At 35.3% G+C, this 22,871-nt stretch overlaps 1 protein-coding gene across 1 annotated transcript in view; it reads left to right on the forward strand.

Moving 5' to 3' along the window:
• The window catches only part of SLC39A9 (solute carrier family 39 member 9), a 105,347-nt gene extending 82,981 nt beyond the window's left edge, over positions 1 to 22,366 (forward strand). The window contains exons 3-7 of the mRNA XM_077122835.1: positions 5,297 to 5,494; positions 15,122 to 15,190; positions 16,327 to 16,412; positions 17,429 to 17,563; positions 18,417 to 22,366. Of these exons, the coding sequence (XP_076978950.1) occupies positions 5,297 to 5,494; positions 15,122 to 15,190; positions 16,327 to 16,412; positions 17,429 to 17,563; positions 18,417 to 18,647 (719 nt within the window). The 3' untranslated portion in view covers positions 18,648 to 22,366. The remainder of the gene's footprint in view (positions 1 to 5,296; positions 5,495 to 15,121; positions 15,191 to 16,326; positions 16,413 to 17,428; positions 17,564 to 18,416) is intronic.
• Positions 22,367 to 22,871: the final 505 nt, after the last annotated feature.

Here is a 22,871-nt window from a genome sequence, read left to right on the forward strand (position 1 = left end):
GGATTCCGTTAAGGGGAGAGGGTGGTGAAATGATTAAGAGAGAATTAGAATACTGGCTTTCTGATAATTTCTTCTTGGTAGCAATGTCTATGCAAAAAGTCTTTGTGTAGCAAATTTGCCCTCCTAAAAGGTGCACATATTTTTCTAGCAGTGTCTGTCCTTTTTGATAGACCCTTAATAATTGACTTAGTTCAGAAATTGTCATTAATTTAATTCATAATCTAATATTTTACTTCTTTCCATTTGTGATACTTTCAGGTTATAAAGACTGCCTTTTTTCAGTACCTTCATATATTTGTTCATATCATTAATCAATACAATTGTGAGTTTATAAACTTCACAATTTTTTGTTTTGTATACCATGAGTTTTTTAAAAGTTCCATAATCAGCCACCCAACTTAGACAAAATCTTTTTTTTTCCTTGCCTATTTTGGGGAATTTTTAGAGACTTTGTAATCTTTTTCCTAAAAATTTTCATCATTGGACTTCCACTTCTGCATATGAAGGAGTAATTGGTACCAGACTTACCCTTCTATCATTAACAGCTAGGAAAAAACTGGACAGAATGTCTGAAACAGCCTTTTTCAGACACTGAAAAATAGTGCAGAACTGTATGCACTGAGAGAAGAGAAATAAATAAGATTGGTCTTTTGGCTACCCCAGATTTCACTTGGAGGTAATATCTGGACCACTGTTCAGAAAGGGAAAACCCAAACAGAACCTGCCAGTCTTTGAGTTGAGACGACAAAGATAGGAATTTGGGGAGGCTGAGATTGATGGAATTTGGAGGGCAGAATATTGGAGTGAAAGAAGCTATGTAGAAATTCCAAAAATCTGCCTTGGGGTCCCCTTAAATATTGCCTGATTACTAATATGCACGTATATGCAAAAGGTAAAATTCCACAAAGTTGGATAAAAAACAACTGCCGAGGAGCTAGAAGTTGAACATTTCTGAGTTCACCAGGGCGACAGAACATTTGACTCTTACAGAATCCTTGCCAGATCCTTCCTACAAGAGGAAGTTAAAAGATCTCATTGAATATTTGTGATAATTAATAGAGATCTCAGAAGGGTCACACTTTAGCCGTAAGCTAAACTAATCTTAGAGAGAAGACTCATCTAACCCCCCTCTAACAAAACTTAGAAACATTCCTAGAAAGGGACCAAACTGATCCAACAATTAAACTGTTTGTTAAAATAAACTTCAACATTTTAAAGGAAGACAGCAAAATTTAACTGTGTATCAATGTAACATTTATAATGTCTGTATCCATTTAAAAATTGCCAGGCCATTAAACAATTACTAGACATGTGAAGACACAGAAAAATGTGACCTATAACCAAGAAGAATCAGGCCATAGGAACTAACCCAGTAATGACAGAGGTTGTGGAATTAAAACTACTATTAATATACTTTAAAAATTTTTTTTGGGAAACGTAGACATACTAAGGAAAGAAATTAAAGTTATAAGTAAAAGAACCAAATAAAACTTCTAGAGCTGAAAAATAGAGCATATGAAATGAAAATTCATGAATGTACTTATAGTAGATTAGATATGGCAGAATCAACTTTCAGTGAACTTGAAGACAGCGATAAAAACTATCCAAATTGAGGCTAATAAATTCAGTAATTTAAATTGAAAGATACAAAATATCAAAGCACATTCAAAAAGAAAGAATCTGAATAGCTCTTTATCTGTTAAAGAAATTGTATTTGTAATTGGAAGTCTTTTTCCTAAAGAAAAAAATTCAGGCCACATGGCTTCGCCGGTAAATTCTGTCAGCCATTTAAGGATAAATACTACTAGTCATATACAAACTTTCAGAAAATGGAGGAAGTGAGGACAAATGCCTAACTTATTTTAAGAAGCAGTCCCTTTCTAGGAGTGTTTCTAAGTTTTGTTAGAAAAGAGTTAAATGAGCCTTCTCTCTAAAATTAGTGTAGCTTACTGCTTTTTAAAACTCAGATGTCTTTGTCTGAGTTCAGTTCTTTGTCTGAACTCAGATAAAGACATCACAAGAAAAGAAAGTTATAGGCAGATATCCCTTATGAATACAGATAAAATAGTTATTTACCAAATATTGATAAGTAGAATTAAGCAATATATAAAAAGGATAACACATTTTGACCAAATGGAGTTTATCCCAAGAATGTAAAGCAAGATTGGATTAATATCCAAAAATCAGTGTAATTTATTATATGAAATAAAGTAGAAAAAACATTTGATCATCTTTAATAGGTGCAGAAAAGCATTTGAGGAAATTAAACTCCCATTCATCAAAAAATTCTCAACAAACTTGGACAGAAGGAAACTTCCTTGATCTGATAAAGGGCACATTTGAAAACTTATAACATGCCTAATATTGGGAAAAGTCCAGTCTGTCTGTTCTTACCATTTCTCTTTAATAATGTACTTGTATCCTTGCCAGATCGTGCCTGCAGTAAGTCCAGAAAAAGAAATAAAGGTGGAAAAGAAGTAAAACTATCTGTTTGCAGATGACATGATCACGTACATACAATGGTTAAAATTAAAAAGCTAAAAAATAAATGAAGCTAGACAATATCAAATGTTGACAATAGTATAAAGCGACTAGAACGCTCATACATTGCTGTTTGGCATGTAAAATGGTACAATCAATCACTTTGGAAAACAGTTTGAGGATTTTTAATAAACATTATACACAACCCATCACAACTTAATTCTAGGTAATTATCCAAAGGAAAATAAATCCTGTCTACAGAAAGACTTACACCTGAATGTTCATAGCGGCTTTATTCATAATAGACCAAAGTTGGAAACAACCTAAATGTTCATCAGCAGGTCAATGGATAAACAAATTGTGATAGGTCCGTACAATGGAAACACTACTCAGAATAGAAAGAGAAATATACTACTGATGTAATATGTAAATAAATCTCAAATCTTAAATAAATCTCAAAATCATTATGCTGAGCAATGTAAGTCTTGTATAAAAGAATACATACTATATGATTCCATTTACCTGAAGTCTTAAGACAGGGAAAATTCCCTAGGGACAAAAAAGATCAGTGCTTTCCTGGAGCCAGGAATGACCAGTTGACTTCAGAGTAGCACAGAGACATTATTTAAATGTTCTATGTATTCACCTTGATTGGTAGTTACTGGGTTTTGTACATTTGTAAAAACTCATTGGACTGTACAGTTTAAATGAGTGCATTTTACTGTATATAAAATATGCCTTAATAAAGTTGATTTTAAAAAACACATTTAATTAAACAAATAAATGAAATCACTCTTGGAAGAAAATCTTAAGCTTAAATTATTTCAGGAATTAGAAAAATAAATAGGTTTTAACATCTTCAGATGACATTTGCTTTTTGCCCCTCAAAAATGGCTTTTATAGATATCACCTTGTTAGTCAAGATGTAATGGAGAGACTGGAGGGAACTGCCTGAAAATGTAGAGCTGTGTTCCTGTAGCCATGTTACTTGAAGATGATTGTATAATAATATAGCTTTCACAATGTGACTGTGTGATTGTGAAAACCTTGTGTCTGATGCTCCTTAACGACAGACAAGTCATTATTTACCTTAACGACAGACAAGTAAAACGTACGGAGTAAAAAATAAATAATGGGAACAAATGTTAAAATAAATTTAATAGATTGAAATGGTAGTGATCCATGAAAGGGAGGGGTAAGGGTATGGTATGTATGAATTTTTTTCTGTTGTCTTTTTATTTCTTTTTCTAAATTGATACAAATGTTCTAAGAAATGATCATGATGATGAATATGCAACTATGTGATGATATTGTGAATTACTGAATATATATGTACAATGGAATGATCATATGTTAAGAATTTTTTTGTTACATTTTTTAAAAAAATTAATTTTAAAAAATGGCTTTTAAAAAATTAGATCAGGGTCCAAAAATAGTACAACAGGTTTATGTAGTTTCTTTGATCAAAAGGTAAAATTACTCAATCTAATTAAAAATTGATAAATTTCTTGTGTTTTAGCCTGTATTCATGATAGCAAATATGAGGACTTTTGTCTTGAAGCATGTATGTTTTTGAATATCATATATGTGGATATGAAATAGCACCATCATTTGGACAGATATCATTTACTATAATCCAGAGCCTCCCAACAGCAGTGAAATTTCTAGAACTGAATTTAGATTGAACAATGTACCTCTTTTCAACTACTCTGTTCTTTTCATTTCAAGTTAAAAATTGGCCTGATATTTTTAAAACTAAAATTTTGTACCCAGTCTACTTTTTATTTACAATTTTTATATCAACCTAGTTGTAAAATTTAGATGAACTTGATATTTTCATTTATTGTAGTAAATATTGTTACTGCTCATCATTTGCCTGTTTCCATCAGAATAAAACGTACTGTAGTTTCTGATGAGATTGGCATGACCTTCTCAGCCAGAAAGGATTTGGTGATGATTTCCCTTGAAAATATGACAGCATACTTGCTTGAGGATTTGCTTTTACTTCCCAGGTTTTGAGAATAGTCAGCAGTTAAAACATCTTCAGGCCAAAAGCAGTCAACATTTGGGAATTTTTTTCATGAACTTTAAGTGGAAGTAGTTCGTGATTGGCTAGATTACAGTAAAGGAGGTGTAGGTATCTTTTTGTTGTTGTTGTTCCCATGATTTGCAACTTTAGTGTAGATATCTTTGCAGTGAATTATAGCTTGAAAGATAAAAAAAAGACATGGCAATTTCTGCATGAAAATGTTTTTGTTTTTGTTCTTTACTTGAACAAGTAATGATTTATTCTGAACCAATAGGAAAAAAATAACACACTGTAAGTCCTGTGTTTTTTGTTTGTTTTTTGTTTTTAACAAGTAGCTATAGAACAGATTTTAGAGTTTGGTATGGGCATAGGTTACAGTTCCACAATTTTTTGTTGTTTCTTCTAGCTGCTCCAAGATACTGGAGACCAACAGAAATATCAATATAATAATTCAACAGTCATACTCATTTGTTAAATCCTATTTTCTCTGTTATACTCCTTCTCTTTAAATAACATATATACATAAAAGCAACAAATTTCAAAGTACATCCCAACAGTTAGTTGTAGAACAGATTTCAGAGTTTGGTATGGGTTACAATTCCACAATTTTAGGTTTTTATTTCTGTTTTAAGGTACTAGAGGCTAAAAAAAGTATCGGTATAATGATTCAGCACTCAAACTCATTTGTTAAACCTGACCTTCTCTGATTAACTCCACCACGCATGAAAATGTTTTAAGAGAAGAAACATTATTTTCTCCTTATGGTTTGGTTTCTTTTGCTTCTAGGAAAACACCATCAAGTGAGTGAAACACAGAATGTGATTGCGTCAGACAAGGCAGCAGAAATACCAGTTGTTCATGAGCATGAGCACAGCCATGACCACACACAGCTGCATGCCTACATCGGCGTTTCCCTTGTACTGGGCTTCGTTTTTATGCTGCTGGTGGACCAGATTGGCAGCTCCCATATGCATCCTACTGATGGTAAGTAGTTCCAAGGCCTTCTGGGCAGTGCAATCAATATGCAGTTTAGAAAGTTACAAATGACTAGATAATCTAATCTGTATCAGTGGCTTTATGCTAAAACTCTTGTGTTCCTCATGTTCCAGTGACTTTTATTAAGTTGGAAGAGCTAGTGGGTGTGGCATATGGCACAAGAGAATGTTCATTGGGTTATTTACCCTAGTGATCTTAAAGCTGTTGCATTTGGTTGAGAGATAGGCTGAGGTTTCTTTTTTCTTAATGTAATTTTATTAAGATATATTCACATACCATATAATCATATATCATCTAATCATCCAAAGTATGCATTCAATGGCTTGCAGTATCATCGTCATATAGTTGTACATTCATCACCGCAGTCAATTTTAAAACATTTTCATTACTCCAAAAACAATAAAAATAAAAAAGAACACCCTAAATATCCCATGCCCCTCCCCTTATTTATTTATTTATTAATCTTAATTTTTTTTTTTACTCATCTGCCCATACACTGGTTAAAGGGAGTGTCAGTTACAAGGTTTTCACAAACACATGGTCATACCGTAAAAGCTATATAGTTATACAGTCACCATCAGAAATCAAGGCTACTAGATTATAGTTCAGCAGTTTCAGGTATTTCCTTCTAGACAGTCTAATACACAGGAAACTAGAAAGGAATATCTAGATAATGCATAAGAATAACCTCCAGAATGGTCTTTTGATTCTATTTGAAATCTTTAAGCCACTGAAACTTTTTGTTTCATTTCTTTTCCCCCTTTTGGTTAAGAAAGCTTCTCAATCCCACAATGCCAGGCCCAGGGTCATCCCCGGGAGTCATGCCTCATGTTGCCAGGGAGATTTATACTCCTGTGAGTCATGCCCTACATGGGGGAGGTTAGTGAGTTTGTTTGCAGACTGAGAGAGAGAGGACACATTAAGTCAGCAGTTCTTAATCTGTTTTTGTGCTATGGAGCCCTTAGACACTCTAAAGCCTTGTGGACCTTTGATTGGAATAATGTTTTTAAATATACATAGCTTAATACAGGGATTACAGAGAAAAAGCAATTATATTGAAATATAGTTGCCAAAACATTAAACAGATTTGTTATATAGTATGGTATGTCTTCTTTATCAATGTATTAAATAATGAGATAATACATTGAAATCATAAGCAAGTAAAAGTTAAATTTTATTTGGGAGGCAACAATGTGGACAGCTATTGTTGCTTAATTTATTAAGATCATTAAATTGTGGAGTCTTTTTTTTTTTTTTAAACATGGGCAGGCACCGGGAAATGAACCCAGGTCTCCTGCCTACTGAGCCACCATGGCCCACCCTGGAATAGTTTTTAATAAGGTAACCCACCTGTCAAGTTGAACATCTTTTTGATTTTGAGTTTTTGTTTTACTGGTTACTAATGTAGAAAATCCTGATTCACTAAGATATTTTCTTGCAAATGGATTTAAACACATTAATAGCTTGCTTTCCAAGAAAAGACAAATTTCGCTCAAGGACAACAAGAATATATAGCAACCTGTCTGAAGGACATCCTACTGTCTGAATCTGGGACAGTTAGAGCACCAAAATAATTAAGAACAGTAATGAACTATGACAAACTATGAACCATTGGAGAAAAAAAAAAAAGAAGAATCTGTGAGTCCATACAGATGGTAGAGATAGATAGAAAGAAGGTAAGGAAAGAAGGAAGGAAGGAGGGAAGGAAGAGTGAGAGGGAGGGAGGAAGGGAAAGGAAGAAAGAAAGAGATGGAAAGGAAGGAAGGAAGGAAGGCACACTTAAAGTATGAATGGCAAATGCCATCTGGTAAATGTGGAAAAAGTGCTAGAGTTTGAAAATCATCATTTTGCAGCCCTTATTGTAAAAGGTGGCTCAGGCACAAATCAACAGATTATCTAGGGGGTAATTTTTGCTTACTAATTGCAAGAAAAAAAGTAGTAAAGTCAATTCTTATTTTTCATGGTAATTTATGTTCAACAAAGTCTCCTGAACCTTTGCTTTTGGGGAAAATATAGGGTTAGGTTCCTGTGAGCCTCTGTTTACAGATTTACTCAACCAGTTTATATGTAATCTTGTTTTATGTGTGTTTCTGTTTAAAAACACCTTGTATCTTTTGCTTTCTCCTTAAATTGCATACAGTGATTACCTAGAAAATTCTTGGTTTCACAGCCTTTTAGAAACTGCCCCCATTTTAGCCCCATCTAGAAACAGTAACATTTATGAGCAACATTTAAACAGAGCCACTGAACATGAATTTAAGCAACTTAATCATAAATTTCATTGGGAGAAAGGTAATTTGAACTCATTAAATATAAATGTTGATTCATTAATATTGAACTCACAGCCAATAGCATGATAACTCACTCCTAAACTAAGCTAATCTAACATGAATTGTCTCCGTAAGAAACATTGTGCCCGTTTTAAGCTTAAGGATACTAGCTACACTTTAGCACTACAAACAAATAAAAGTTACAAAATGTGGCACTATATAACTTATTTGGAAAGCTTAATTGAACACTGTGGAACCTTGAGTAGGGCATGAGATTTTGTAGATTTGTCCAGAGTGATACCCTGATAAATCCCAGAGTGATTTCAACAGTGAATAAAAAAGTATTTGCAAAGCCCACTTGGGGTATGGCAAGAAAGAGGGAAAATTCAACTTCCCTAAGTGGAGAATTCTTGATAGTCTCATAATCAGTGGGGACAACCAAAGCAATAGGCTGAGCCCTCAATCTTGGGGGTTGTTCACATGAAACTTAACACCACAAAGGATAGGCTAAGCCTACTTAAAATTTAGACCTAAGAGTCACCCCCAGAGAACCTCTTTTGTTGTTCAGATGTGGCCTCTCTCCCTCAGCCAACATGACATGCAAACTCACTGCCCTCCCCCTCTCTGTGTGGAACATGATTCCCAAGGGTGTAAACCTTCCTGGCAACGTGGGACAGAAATCCTAGAATGAGCTGGGACTCAGCATCAAGGGATTGAGAAAACCTTCTCGACCAAAAGAGGGAAGAGTGAAATAAGACAAAATAAAGTATCAATGGCTGAGAGATTCCAAACAGAGTTGAGAGGTTATCCTAGAAATTATTCTTACACACTATATAGATACCACCTTTTTAGCTAAGGTGTAATGGAGAGGCTGGAGGGAACTGAAAATGTGGAGCTGTGTTCCGGTAGCCATGTTTCTTGAAGATGATTGTATAATGATATAGCTTTCAAAATGTGACTGTATGATTATGAAAACCTTGTGCCTGATGCTCCTTTTACCTACCTTATTGACAGACAAGTAAAACATGGATTAAAAATAAATAAATAATAGAGGGAACAAATGTTAAAATAAATTTAGTAAATTGAAATGCTAGTGATCAGTGAAAGGGAGGGGTAAGGGGTATGGTATGTATGAATTTTTTTCTGTTTTCTTTTTATTTCTTTTTCTGAATTGATGCAAATGTTCTAAGAAATGATCGTGGTGATGAATATACAACTATGTGATGATATTGTGAGTTATTGATTATATATCAAAAATGGAATGATCATATGGTAAGAATGTTTGTTTTATATGTTATGTTGAATTAAAAAAAAAATGTGGCACTAAATATACTGTGAAAAGGACATTTGCTTAGAGTATGAGCTGGAGCAAGAAGGCTGAACATTGCCTTGTTCAGCCTTAGCTAGGGGCAAGCTCAGGGCAGCTCAAGTTTTCACCTCCCTACATATGTCCAAGAATGACTGTGTCACAAATATTGATTTGGAGGTTACAAATAAATTTTAGTGAGTGGGAGAATTTGCCAATGCAGTATCCACAAATAGTGAATATCAACCATAACTATATTGGGGAAATTGGATAATACTTTGACGGAACCATCAAAATTAATGTCACCAATATTGTCCTTTGGGATGGCCAAGTAAATTCCTTTCAGGCCAACCTTGCAGATAACAAATAGAAATTCTGGAGAGGAGTAAACACTTGAAAGACAGGAGCAATAAAGGGTGAGTTTCTCATTTTTTACTGCTTTTAGCAGTCAGCAACCTCTGGGGCAGCTGAAACTCCAGTAGAAAACTCAGTTTTTTCTGGCCTAAAGAACCAGAGGAGAGAGTTCAGGACCACCATGCCACTGGAAAGTGAAGGTAGAATCCTAAAACCAAAGGGCCAGAGAAACATAGCCCATATTCAGTATATAAACTCTGAGTCTTTGGCTGACCCTTGAACCATGTGTGTGTGGGTAGACTCCAGGCAGCCCAGCTGAACTGAAATTTGAGCAGCTGCCCAAACGACAGAGTTTTCAGTTTGAGCCAAACCACATTATTTAGTACAATACCAAATTTAAAAAGCTACACGCTTTGGAGGGATAGAATAGAAATCAACATACCCACAGCGTAACATTAACAATATCCAGGATATAATCCCAAATTAACCCCAGATATACATCATGTGCCTTTGGATACAATATCCTGAAAAGTATCACCTATGTAGCATTCTGGCTAAGAATGCATAATCTAAGGAAACATCAAGCAAACCCAAAAGGAAGGATCATTATATTATAAAACAAAAAAGGTGAGGTGAAGGGGGTATATTCTTTAAAATATCAACGCCACAAAAGACAAAGGCAGAGGAAAATATTCCAGGTTAAAAGGAACTAAAGAGATACAACCAAGTACAATCTAGACTAGATCGTGTTCTGGAGAGAAAAAATTCTTTGAAGAACATTCTTGGGCAATTAACAAAATTAGAATATGTAAGATACATTAGAAAAAAGTATCAATATTACATTTACTGAAGTTGATAACTGTACTGTGGGTATGTAAGAGAATATACTTTTTGTTAAGAAATACACTAAGATTGCAAATGTACTAAGAAACGATGATCATGCATCTATGTGATGATGTTAAGAATTACTGATTGCATATGTAGAATGGTATGATTTCTAAAAAAAAAAAAAAATGGACAGCACAATACTACCTAATTGTAATATAATTATGTTAAAACACTGAATGAAGCTGCATCTGAGCTATAGTTTTTTTTTCTTATATATTTTTGTATTTTTTATTTTTTCTCTATATTATCATTTTATTTCTTTTTCTGTTGTCTTGCTATTTCTTTTTCTAAATCGATGCATATGTACTAAGAAATGATGATCATACATCTATGTGATGATATTAAGAATTACTGATTGCATATGTAGAATGGAATGATTTCTAAATGTTGTGTTAGTTAATTTTTTTAATTAATAAAAAAAAGAAATACACTAAGATATAAAAGGTTATAATGTATGCAATTACTCTCAAATAGTTCAGACAGAAATATGTATATTTATGTGTTTGTACATGTGTGGAGAGCAAGTATGCCAGTGATAAAGCAGATGGGTCAAAATGTTGGACAATAGGTGAATCCAAGAACTTTTCTGAAGGCTTGAAGTTATTTTTGAACAAAAAGTTTTTAAAAATCAGGGAATTCCTGTTACTAGGAATATACTCAGCAGAACTGAAAGCAGGAACTCAAATAGACATTTGCATACTGATGATTTATGGTGGCATTATTCATAATACCTATTGGATGGAGGTAGCCAAAGGGTACATCACCTGAGAAGCAGAAGGGCCAACTGTGGTGTATACATTTGATGGAATATTGTGTGGCTACGAAAAGGAACAAAGTCGTGAGGCATGCAGTGAGGTGAGTGAACCTTGAGGACATTATGTTGAACAAAATAAGCCAGAAACAAAAGGACAAGTATTGTATGGTCTCTTTTAGAAATTACTTCTAAGAAAATTGGAACCTAGATTGTAACCTCTTACAGCAGTCACATTTGCTACTGAGCTTACTAAATTCTGAGATGTTATGCTATATGTGTATAACCTAATATTTTCCTGGAAATGACTCAGAGTTGGAGTTCTGCAGCTATTAAAGTCAACATTCCTCATATAGCAACTGTTAAAGAAGTCAAAAAAAGAGATCAGACTTCAACTAGAGATAAGAATGGTGCAATGGTGGCTCAGTGGCAGAATTTTCACCTGCCATGCTGGAGATCCGAATGAAGCTGATCTAGTAGGGACTAAGGAAAATCAGAATACAGGGTAAAAGATTGTCTATTTTAGAACTTCACCTATCATATGAAACCAAAGGAAGAGAGATTTTGTCCAAAACCTAAATTTTCTGTAGCACACAATCTAACATAACCTGTCTAGCCAGTTCAGTTAAACAAACTATACACGTGGAGCCTACAATAGGGAATGAGATCTTGCAGTTCTGTATAGCTTAGTGTATTATCCTAATATATTCCAGACTTTTTGGCAGATAATTAAAAAGTATTGACAAGGAGAGACTGTGGAACTATTAAACTCCCCCCACCCTGGGAAATTCCTAATACTCTCTTGGAAATTAGGAACTTCCCAAGTTAGGTGAAGCCCTGAATCTTGAGGCTTGCTCTTATGAAACTTATTTTTGTAATGGGGAAGCTAAGCTAAGAGTCAATTCCAGAGAACCTCTTTTCTCTTGCTCATATGTGGCCTCTCTCTAAGTCAAACTCTACAAGTAAACTCATTACCCTCCCCCCTAATATGGGACATAATTTCCCAGGGTATAAGTCTCCCTAGCAACATGGGACATGACTTAGGGATGAGCCTGGCCCTGGCATCATGTGATTGACATTGCTCTCCTGACCAAAAGAGGGAAAAGAAATATAAAAAACAAGGTATCTGTGGCTAAGAGATTTCAAATAGAGTTGAGAGACTATTCTGGAGGTTACTTTTATATAAGCTTCAGCTAAATATTGCAAATTGCCACAGTATGCCAAGCCCCAACCAACAGTATTCCTTGAAAACCCTAAAGAATACCCTGGGCTCTATCTAAGACTCTATAAAAGTTTCACTCACTAAGTTTATTTTTCAGAAACGTAAATTCTGTGAATTGTTCCTATTCCAGATGGACCCTGAGGCCTAGAGGCACCAGTCTCTCCATCAGTTAGTTGTATCCCCCTACCCATAATGTTGGCACCCCATTTCAACATGAAGAAATTAGAATGATCATTGCACAAATATCCCTGAAGATTGGGAGAAGGATCAATTGAGAGGGAGGAGTTGTAAAGAGAAGATAGGTTTTAACAAATGATTGTGACTGCTGAATCATTACATTGATATTTCTTGTTAGTCTCAGCTAGAAGGAAATACCTGAAATTGTGGAGCTGGAACCCATACCATACTTTGAAATTTGCTCTATAGCTGCTTGTTAAAATGTACTTTGAAATTTATCACTTTTCTGCATATATGTTATATTTCACAGTAAAAAATTTTAAAAAAAGTTGATCAACAATGTCATGTAGTTCAACCTAATGCTTTTCTCTTTACTTTTAAATATGTTTGTGATTTTCTATAACAAGAAGTTAAACAACAACAAATCATGGGATTCAATAAAACAAAGCAAAAAAATAAATAAAAAGCACACCCTTGGCCTTAAGAGTTTTTAAATCTCTTTTACATTTATTATTTAAAATTTTTCTTTTCTTAGACTGTTTTTTTATAGCAATATCCTAACTTGGAAAATTGATTTAAGAGTAATTGGTTTTTTAATGTGCGTTATTCTAAACAGCAAATGGGAAGCACTCTCTGTTAATGGTATCTGACTTTGACTGCATTACATAGTTTCCTGTAGTGGCCTCTGTGACATTTTTCTTGTGATTCTTGTCGGCTTAAAATTCTTTTATAGGCCCATTAGTGCCTTGGAATCCTTAACAAAGAATTAATACAGCATGTATTCCTTTGTTCTTTCTTCTTCCTGTTTTATCTCTGAGGTCATTATTTTTGCTGGCATTCAAGTGTCTGATTACCTGGTTTTATCTGTTTGCTGCTGGGTTTTATATGTTATTAAAGATCAATAAAAGTTAGTTCATTTATTGAATTTATGCTAAAGTGCGGTATTTTCCTGTAAATTTGTAGACTGTGTTTTAATTTTTAAAACCTCCAACTTTTATTTTAGAATGCCACTTATGACTAGACCACAGACCATAAGACTGTGTATAAAGGGAAGCCAAAACAAGCCTGTCATAGTGTAATATGATTACACTATGACACTATTATCATACATGATTATTATATTACATGATTACACTATTATCACACATCCCAATTTGAGATGATAGTAAATATTTGTTTCAGAGTTATTGGGGTCTTTAGCTGCCCTTTGTTGCAGTGTTTTAGTAGGAAAATATAATTTATTAATAAAAAGATAGATTACTTTTTCTACTGTAAATCTGTCCTTCTATGCGCTAGGCTTATTAAAAAGATCAAATACCCTGGAATTTATTTGACTAATGCCCATCTATCATTTTACCTGGCATTTTGATGTTCACATCTGTTACCTTTTTGTCATTTAGACAATAATTACTTGTTTGTATGTTTTCTATAATAGCAGTAACATCTTCATGTGATACAGATAAATACTAAAAGTTTTTCACCCTCTGTGTAGGATTTACTAAGCACTTATTGAGTGTTCAGTGCTGTGCCATGTATAAGACATGTAAGAAAAGAAATGTAAAGAAGTAGGAAATTTAATTTTCTATCGTTTACAGTCAGTTGGGGGTATAAGACATATTTAAGTGAAAGGAATTTTGTCTAAGATAGTTTTACAGAAGAAGCTTTGAACCAGCATATAGAGTCTGCATATATAGAGCTGTAGATTTCTACACATTTAATCTTTGAACTGCACTTAATCTTCGATCCCTTTTAGGTAGTCCTAGAATTAGAGTTTGAACAATGTCCAGGTTTTGAACTGACGAACTGAGTTTAGTACATGCCAGCAGTTAGAGGTGAGGCAATTTTTGGAGAAAGAGAATGAGAATATTTTGTTAGCAGGTATTAAACTGGTTTAACTGGACTTGATAGTGAGAAGTTAGGTGGGCTCAATTAATAAAGGGTTTAGGAAACTAATTGAGCAGTTTGGATTGCCTCTGAAAAGCAGGCAGATTCTTTAACTAGTTAACTGACATCAGAAAGGTGGTATTTCAGAAAGAAGAATCTGTAAGGTGAATTTGACTAATGTATAAGGTGAATTAGATTAAAGAGAGATGAGAGTAAGAGAAACCAACTGGGAAGCTATTGTTTATTTAGGTTGGGGGTGATGAAAATTTAGGTTAGGATGGGGGGGCAGTAAAATGGAGAAAATCAAATGTGACAGACATAAAATGGAGAAAATCAAAATTTGCAAATTTACAGGAAGCCAGCTGGGAAGGAAGAGAGGAGGGTAATGACAGATTGTCTAGAAAGAAGTGATTGGGGGCCATAGAGCACTTTGATGGAGTAGCCAAAGGTTAAGAAGTGTGAACATGTTGACTTGAAGCAGTTGGTGGTGGGAGTGGGGTTAGGTGGGGAAGGAGAGAGGATTTACACATTCTAGAAATTTGTCTGTTAAGGGAAGCCTAGGTCTAATTAAAAGTTCCCTCTTGCCCACCTCTTCAGGACTTCTGCACAAGTATTTGAAGCAGAAAAAAGAGACAGGAAATGAACAGAATAATAATCTGCTACTTGAAGAGCTTGCAAATAATTCATCCACCTCCAAGCCAATCTTAAAATCGTTTCTATCTCCTATTGCCTTATTAAGGAGTGTTTCTTATTTTCACTTCAGATCCAGAAGCAACAAGGCCTAGCAATTCCAAAATCACCACCACGCTGGGACTAGTCGTCCATGCTGCAGGTAGGATTGGATTGCAGTGGAACCTCTTTCTTTTTTCTCACACAGTGGGATGCTTAGTGTTTACCTTACAGGAGCAGTACATCAAATGCTCTTGGGCTGGCCTTCCAGGAAAGAGCTGGTTAACCAGATGAAGTGCTTCAGCACAAGCCCTTGTGCCCTAAAACAGAGGCTTGCAAACTAAGAATGGTTTTTATATAAAAATTTTTTTAAAGGAGCATTTCTTTGAAAAAGAAAAGAATATTTCATGAGACATGAAATTCATATTTCAGTGTCCACGAATAAACTTTTATTGGAACACAGTCATGCCCATTTGTAGCTGCTTTCATGCTACAACTACAGAGTTGAGCAGTTTCAAGAGACCAAATTGTTCCTATCTGGCCTTTAAGAAACTTTTTGTTGACCCTTCCCTTGTATGTTATCTGGAAAATAGCTTTGGCACTTTTGTACTGAAGAGACCTGTCACCCAGTATGTACCCAAAGTACCAGTTTAAGTAGAAGTGTGCTGTAGAATGCAGAAGTAAGCTTTGCTGACTGGGCTCATCTTAGAATCATAACTCTAAATTAGTCTCAGTAGTAGAATTCTGCCAGTGACAGTGTGTCCCAGTGAAACCTCTCTGGCACGAAAGGTGTCATGCTATTACTTGGACTTTTCCATATAGCAAATGCTTTTCTAACAGAAATCCATCCACTCAACCAAATATTTCCTCATTGTGTATAAATCATCTGTGCCGAGTCCTAGTTTCTTTATTTTCTTCATCTGCAGCATGTCAAGATGCTTTCTTTGGAAATCTTTGGTATTTCTATGATTACAATTTGATTAATCAGTAGATTTTTTTTTTTTTAATCAGTAGATTTTTGAGCATCATACTTTTTCAAATAACAACAACAGCTACCATATATTGGATAGTCTAGACTAGGTGCTAAGGTTTTTACATATATTATCTCATTTTATCCTCATGAAAACCCTAAGAAATACATACTTTATTGGGCCCATTTTAGAGAGTAGAAAGCTGAGGTTCAGAACAGTTAAATAATCGTCGTAAAATTAAATCTAGCTCTGACTCTAAAACATACACACTCAACCACTAAACTATTGTTATTTATACTATTTTTTGTTTCAATTTCTCTGAATTTAGCTGATGGTGTTGCTTTGGGAGCAGCAGCTTCTACATCACAAACTAGTGTCCAGCTAATTGTATTTGTGGCAATAATGTTACATAAGGTATGTAAAAATTTGGTGCAAGATTTGATATTGCATATATTCATAATTTAAATTTCTTCTTGGTCATTAATATTTGTCTGGAATATGGTAGTATATTTTAAGGAAAAGTATTTTTATTTTCATAATTGCTGTTCATTTTGGAGAATTGAATAAATCTCTTCCTGGTTAACTTTTTTTGCTACCATTTTAAAAACTTTTACTTGAAGGGATTTTATTGTTTTGTGATCATATATACAGACTGTTAAATTCTCTACAGATTTCTGTTTTTCATAGTAATTTTTAAAAATGTTTTCATAAACTTTATTGTTTACAGCTATTTTAGGCTTACAGAAAAAAAATTGTACAGAAAGTACAGAGTTCCCATGTATCCCCTCTCTCCCACCACATATACACAATTTCTCTATTATTAATATCTTGTAATAGTGTGGTAAATTTGTTACAATTGTAGAACCGTTATAGATACATTACCTTAACTAAAATCCATAGTTTACACTAGGGTTCACTCTTTGTGTTGAACCCAGTTCTTTGGGTTTTGACAGATGTATAAATGCCCTGTATCCACCATTACAGTGTCATACAGAATGGTTTCACTGCCCTAAAAATGTCCTGGGCTTCACTGTATAGTCATCCCTCCTCCCCCTGAGCCACTGATAACTGCTGATCTTTTTACTGTCTCAGTGGTTTTGCCTTTTCCAGAATATCATATAGTTGAAATCATACAGTATGTAGTTTTTCTCTTTAGTAATTTTTGTTTGTATATATTTTCCTTTTAACTCTTTTCTCGACTATTTATTTCCCTATCTTACTATCCAAGAAACACACACACACACACAGAGGATATTTTTTAGCTTAAAACATTAATTCCTAAAAGGCAGAGCTCATTTTGGTGCTATGCCTGTTTTGTTTTTGTTTTTGTTTTTATTTTACGTGTGAATTCAGCCAGTAGCATGTACTTCTTGATGTAAACGCAACCCACACTTGTAAGGTGATGATCAGAAATAATTTTTGTTTTCCAGGCACCAGCTGCTTTTGGGCTGGTTTCCTTTTTAATGCATGCTGGCCTAGAGCGGAATCGAATCAGAAAACATTTGCTGGTCTTTGCACTGGCAGCACCAGTTATGTCAATGGTAACATACTTAGGACTGAGTAAGGTAAATCTGAATGCCTCATTTCTAACTTATCTCTAGACAAATGTCTAATCTTTTTGTGATCCACTGGAACTTATGGTCTCATGTTGAATTTTTCAACTAAATTACCTTTTCAAACTTAAGTTAAAATTAGGAGACAAGCCTATACAAGATAAATTGTCTTAATACCATGTCAATTCCCTTCGTAAATTTAGCATTTTCTTATTCACTTAATACAAAAACTTCTTCCCCATCAGGTCCAAAAATATCTGCATAAATATATGATAGTAATTCAATCTTGAAAATAATATAACTTAAAAGTTTTAGAACTTTTGCTAGGAGTGTACTGACGGAAACATGGAGTTATATGTTGCATCTATGGCGTATTCTTTACTGAAAGTTTTAATTAATAATCTCTTAGTCTATAGGTCCACTTTTTAAATAGATTATAAATTATTTCTGAGTCCTGTAAGAGTGGGTACTGCATCTTAATTACTGCTATGTCACAAGCACTCCCTATGCACCAAGCACTAGAACTTGGGATGTTTGTTAACTATTAGTAAAATAAATGCATGAAAATCTGAAATTTAATATCTGCATTAATATGTTGTTGATTCCATCTTAAGAATAATACAGGCCAAATCTCTTCAAACATGGCTTGAAGTTTGTTTGAAAAAGCAATTGTGTAGGTCACTGGTATTCTTAAACCTTGCTTTGGAGACTTCCCATAAAGAGCATAAATAGTTCTGATTTTAAGTTGTCTCCAGCATCCCAGACAGCACCAGTTGTAATTACTGTTTCTTGCTGAAACTTCTTCCTGACCCTGAATTTTACTTGACTTAATTTTTCTTCTTTCTCTCCCTCTTTTAATTCACAGAGCAGTAAAGAAGCCCTTTCAGAGGTCAATGCCACTGGAGTGGCCATGCTTTTCTCAGCTGGGACATTCCTTTACGTTGCTACGGTTCATGTCCTCCCTGAGGTGGGCGGAATGGGGCACAGCCACAAACCCGACTCCTCCGGTGGGAGAGGCCTCAGCCGCCTGGAGGTGGCAGCCCTGGTTCTCGGTTGCCTCATCCCACTCATCCTGTCAATAGGACACCAGCATTAAATGTTCAGGGTCCAGCCTCTGTCCGTGGCCATTTGCCATACAGTGAAAACAGCCGGCACGTGAGAGCTACTCAATTCCTCAGTCTCTTGTCTCACCTTGCCCATCTCCACCTGTGTTCCTAGAGTTCAGAGGGAGGCAAGATTAAAATCTGGAGTAATAGAAAAGCTTTTAGAATAGAAACAACACATTGTGGGGTAGATATTGCATTGTGTTGTCTTTTAAAGGGCCCTGGGCATTTTGAGTTTTGATGTTTCTCTTAACCCTATTCTCAGGGAAGATGGATTTTAGTTTTATGGAAAAGTGGAGAACTTCATACTCACAATGAAATAGAAATTATGAAAAAACAGTGTTCTGTAATTAAGCTAAATATCTTTGTTCTTAATTTAGAGGCTCTGCCATTTTATCCATTGATTTTTAGCATGGTTTTCACCATGTCAGACTGGTGCTTTTAGCATCTATGCCACATGCCTTGATGGAAGGTTGTAGCACCCACTGTCTTAGATGCTAAAGGTGATTGCATTTAATTTGGGGCTAGAGTCAGGAAAATGATGGTGAGACACATTGGGGAGCTGACTTTATACTTAAGAGAAATACTCACCGAAGGGGGAGGTCTGGAGAGACTTAACCACCTCCTTTTGCACATGCCTCTCTCAAACAGCCTGCCGTTCCATCAAATGCAGCAACAGAGGTGGGTTTGGCTTCTCAAGAGGGGTCTGGTCTTCTGTAGCATTTCTTGTCTAGTTCTCTTTTGCAGAATACCTGCCTCTAACACATTCTTACAGAAGAGCCAAGTTCTAGTATGTTCAGGCCTAGGCTTTCCTTCAAGGACAGTAAAATTCAGAAAGTATCTTTAGAAATTAAGGGGTATTAAATTCTAAGTGAAGTTGGATAGTTACTGACATCTTTATAGTAACTTTTTTAAAGTAAAGCTACCAAAACCTATGTTGTGCTGTGTGTGCTTGTGTTTATGTTTGTGTGTGTGTGTGTGTGTGTTTAAGTATTACTCTGAGCAGATAACAGTCCCTCGGGCAAAATATTTGGTACAACTTGGGGAGTGCTAAGTCTGCGTCACATAAGCACCCTTAGCAATGAAGAAAGTGTTTGCCTGTTGATTTAAAGCTTGTTGGAATCATGTCTTTTGTCTCTTCATCTTTTCCATGCTTTTCTCCTAAGTTCCCTCTGGTTTCTACCCTCCACGATTTGTCTCTTAGTACTAGTGGCAATGTTAATATTTTTGTGAGTTGGGCTCTCATCAGGACAACCACTTATTGAACTGTGATGATGAGATATTATTGTTTGTATTCTTTATTCCTTTCAAAGAAGTTACCTTTGTGTCAAATGCATCTTTGTTAAGCGCATAAAATATCACTTCTTTGTGTGTGAGTTGACATAATCATTAATATTCTGGTAATTTAAACAATTGAGCTAGAAAAAGCATCTAACAAACTAGGGTAATTTTTCTATATTTGCCAAAATCCTTATAAACCCTTTTCTGTCAAAGAAATGTAAAATATTGTAATATTAATTTATTTTTATTTTCTGTACCATTTCAAAACATGGCATTACATAAAGGGGGAGCCAAGGATATTTTCTTCAGGGTAATGGGTTTAGGAGTTTGTAAAACATTTTATATGATGCATAAGCCAGCATGCCTGTGATTTCTTTATTCCTTTCCTCAATTTGTCACTAGGCCAGTAGCTGTAGCAATAGAACTTGTGAGCCCTCTGCTGGCTGCAGACGATAGTAGCATAAATAGGATATGGTTTTATGTGGTGGCTGCCATCTGTTGCATATGATTTTAAGATCAACATTAGGTACAACATGGACAGTCTAAGTGACTTTCCTGATAAGATATCAGCTGACTTTTGAGAGCTTCATCTGGTCCTTCAGAATTACGTGGTTGCCTTGATTCTCCTTGAAAACTCACTTTGTCAAATAAATAGCGCATTTTAGTGTCTGGTTTGGTTTGGATACTACTATGTCATGTGTACAGTGGTCACAAATTAGTTCTGCTGGCCAAAGCCTCTTTCAGCAGTGCCTTGCCATCACGCTTAAAAGTCTGGCTAGAAAATCTTACTGGGTAGAGCCTTGAACTCTGCAAGGACTGAACCATCTAACTTCCAAATTTGCCTTCTCCTCTGGACCTCTCCATTAACAAGCAAACCTTTGAAGACCTATCAGCTCTCACAGTTATGGGTTTTCCCAGATTTTAAGCCTGCTGCCTCAGAAACTATTCATTTCTCTCCTGGTCAGCAGGCAGAAATAGCCATACTAATCTTACAGGGCTCAAATCATCTTCAGGTAGCAGGGAACCAAGCAGCAGGGCAGGAGTCTCCTTCACTGGAGGAGGAGCTTTGCTCATGTGGTGGGCAGTGTCCCAGGAGAGGCCATATCAGTGTACACTTTCTGGCACATTTCAGTTCCATTTTCCTCTTGTTTAAAACTGCTTCCTTAGATGTGGATGCCTTAATGCTCTAATACATTTGAAAACATTGGCAGTACTTAAGTTGCTGCTATGATTACAAATGGAATCCTTGGCTACAAAAAAGATGCAGTTGATGATGAAAAGCATGGTCCTTCCTCATAACCAAAGTTAATCTTCATTACAATTAGATACCCTTTCCTTGTTTGGGATAGATTTCCTTCAAATTCTGAGTGTTCTCTTCAGTGGCAAATTAAATTGAAAAACACTATTAATCCATTGACTCTCACATTCTCCAGTTAATTGCTTACTGGTTCTCATTTCACCAAAGTAGTGATGCTGCAGATTTGACTTGGTTTTCCTATATACCCTGTTGTGCATTTTTTTTTTTTAGGCAAGGTCCTGCTCTGGAATGTTGAGAGTTAGAAATGGTACTGCTTACATAGGCTATGTGTTTTCCTTTTTCTCCTTTCACCTTTTTATTTCCCAATTCAAAATAGCCAAGTTAGCCCTGTTCCTTTATTTTGCATCATTAGAAAAAACAGAGGGGTAGCTGTTTCGGGTTATCAGTTCTTTATAGAAAGCAGGAAAATGTAGTTATGTTTCTTTACCAGCCAACTTCTAAATGTCACTGCCCAGTATTTCTCTTTTCCACAGATTAGAACTAGGAAGATACATGAATATCATAATTTATTAACCCCTGAAGCACATGGTAGCTAGGTACTGACCACGGGACTTGCATGTCAACAGCACAAGCCCCAAAGAGCCTGTGGGGTTCCTGAATCCTTTGGAAGACTAAGTATAATTGCCAAGTTGATCCAAATATAGAAGGTCCACACCTTCCAAAGAGCAACTGTTGAAGATGCTATGAAATTAAAACCAGTGATATAACCCTTTGTTCAGGAGACATCTAGGTTCACCTCAGGATACCTGAAAGAAATTTGACTTACAAGAAAGGACTAGACACCATTTAAGAATTCTCAAGAAATGCTCAGACTAATGCCAGCACTTAAAACGAGAAAATGGCCCTTGATTCTTTTTCCGATGGCACCTTCTAGCAAGTTGTAAGTTTCATGGCATAACACCACAGTTCCTCTGGTTCAGTATTCTGAACAGTGATTTTAAATGTCTCCTCTTTTGGATCCTTTGTAAACATGAAATCATTCCATGGATGGCTGCCTTATAATTTTGTTTCCACTTTAATTGTGAATTGTTTTTAAAAAAAAAATGCTGTTTTTTGATTTGTTTTATGATATTAAATTTTTATTAGTGCATACTTTATGTGAATGGCTCTTTACTTAACCTTTTGACAATTTGCTTCTCTTTGTGACGACCAAACTTGACCCACATTTCAACATCAGAAAAGGTAATGAAAAGCTGTGAAGGGCGATAGAAAGATGCACCTACTATATTCATATCCTTTAGGGAAGGAGGGAAGGACTCGACACCTCATCTGCCCCAAAAGATGTGAATTTATTGACAGGTTTTTTGCTTAACCTTTTTGCTAGCATGTGTTATTTATGGAGAGCCTATCTACTCCCAGAAAAGTGAAGCAGGCAGTAGGCCCCAATGACTGTGAGGCAGTGTTGTATATGAGTATATAGATGCTGTGAACAATTGACCTGACAAATAGAGATTTAAATAGTGCAATTTGTGAATTTGTTAAATGTTTTCTCTCTCTGTGAACTTTAGTACTGGAGCTCATTTTTTAACTTGGATACAAATAAGTGCTATATACAGCATTATATCATTTAAGTTGTATAATCACTAGACTTCACTAATTATAACTGATCCATTTGATG

The sequence above is a fragment of the Tamandua tetradactyla genome, chromosome 12 (assembly GCF_023851605.1).
Source record: "Tamandua tetradactyla isolate mTamTet1 chromosome 12, mTamTet1.pri, whole genome shotgun sequence".
In the NCBI taxonomy this organism is placed as follows: domain Eukaryota; kingdom Metazoa; phylum Chordata; class Mammalia; order Pilosa; family Myrmecophagidae; genus Tamandua; species Tamandua tetradactyla.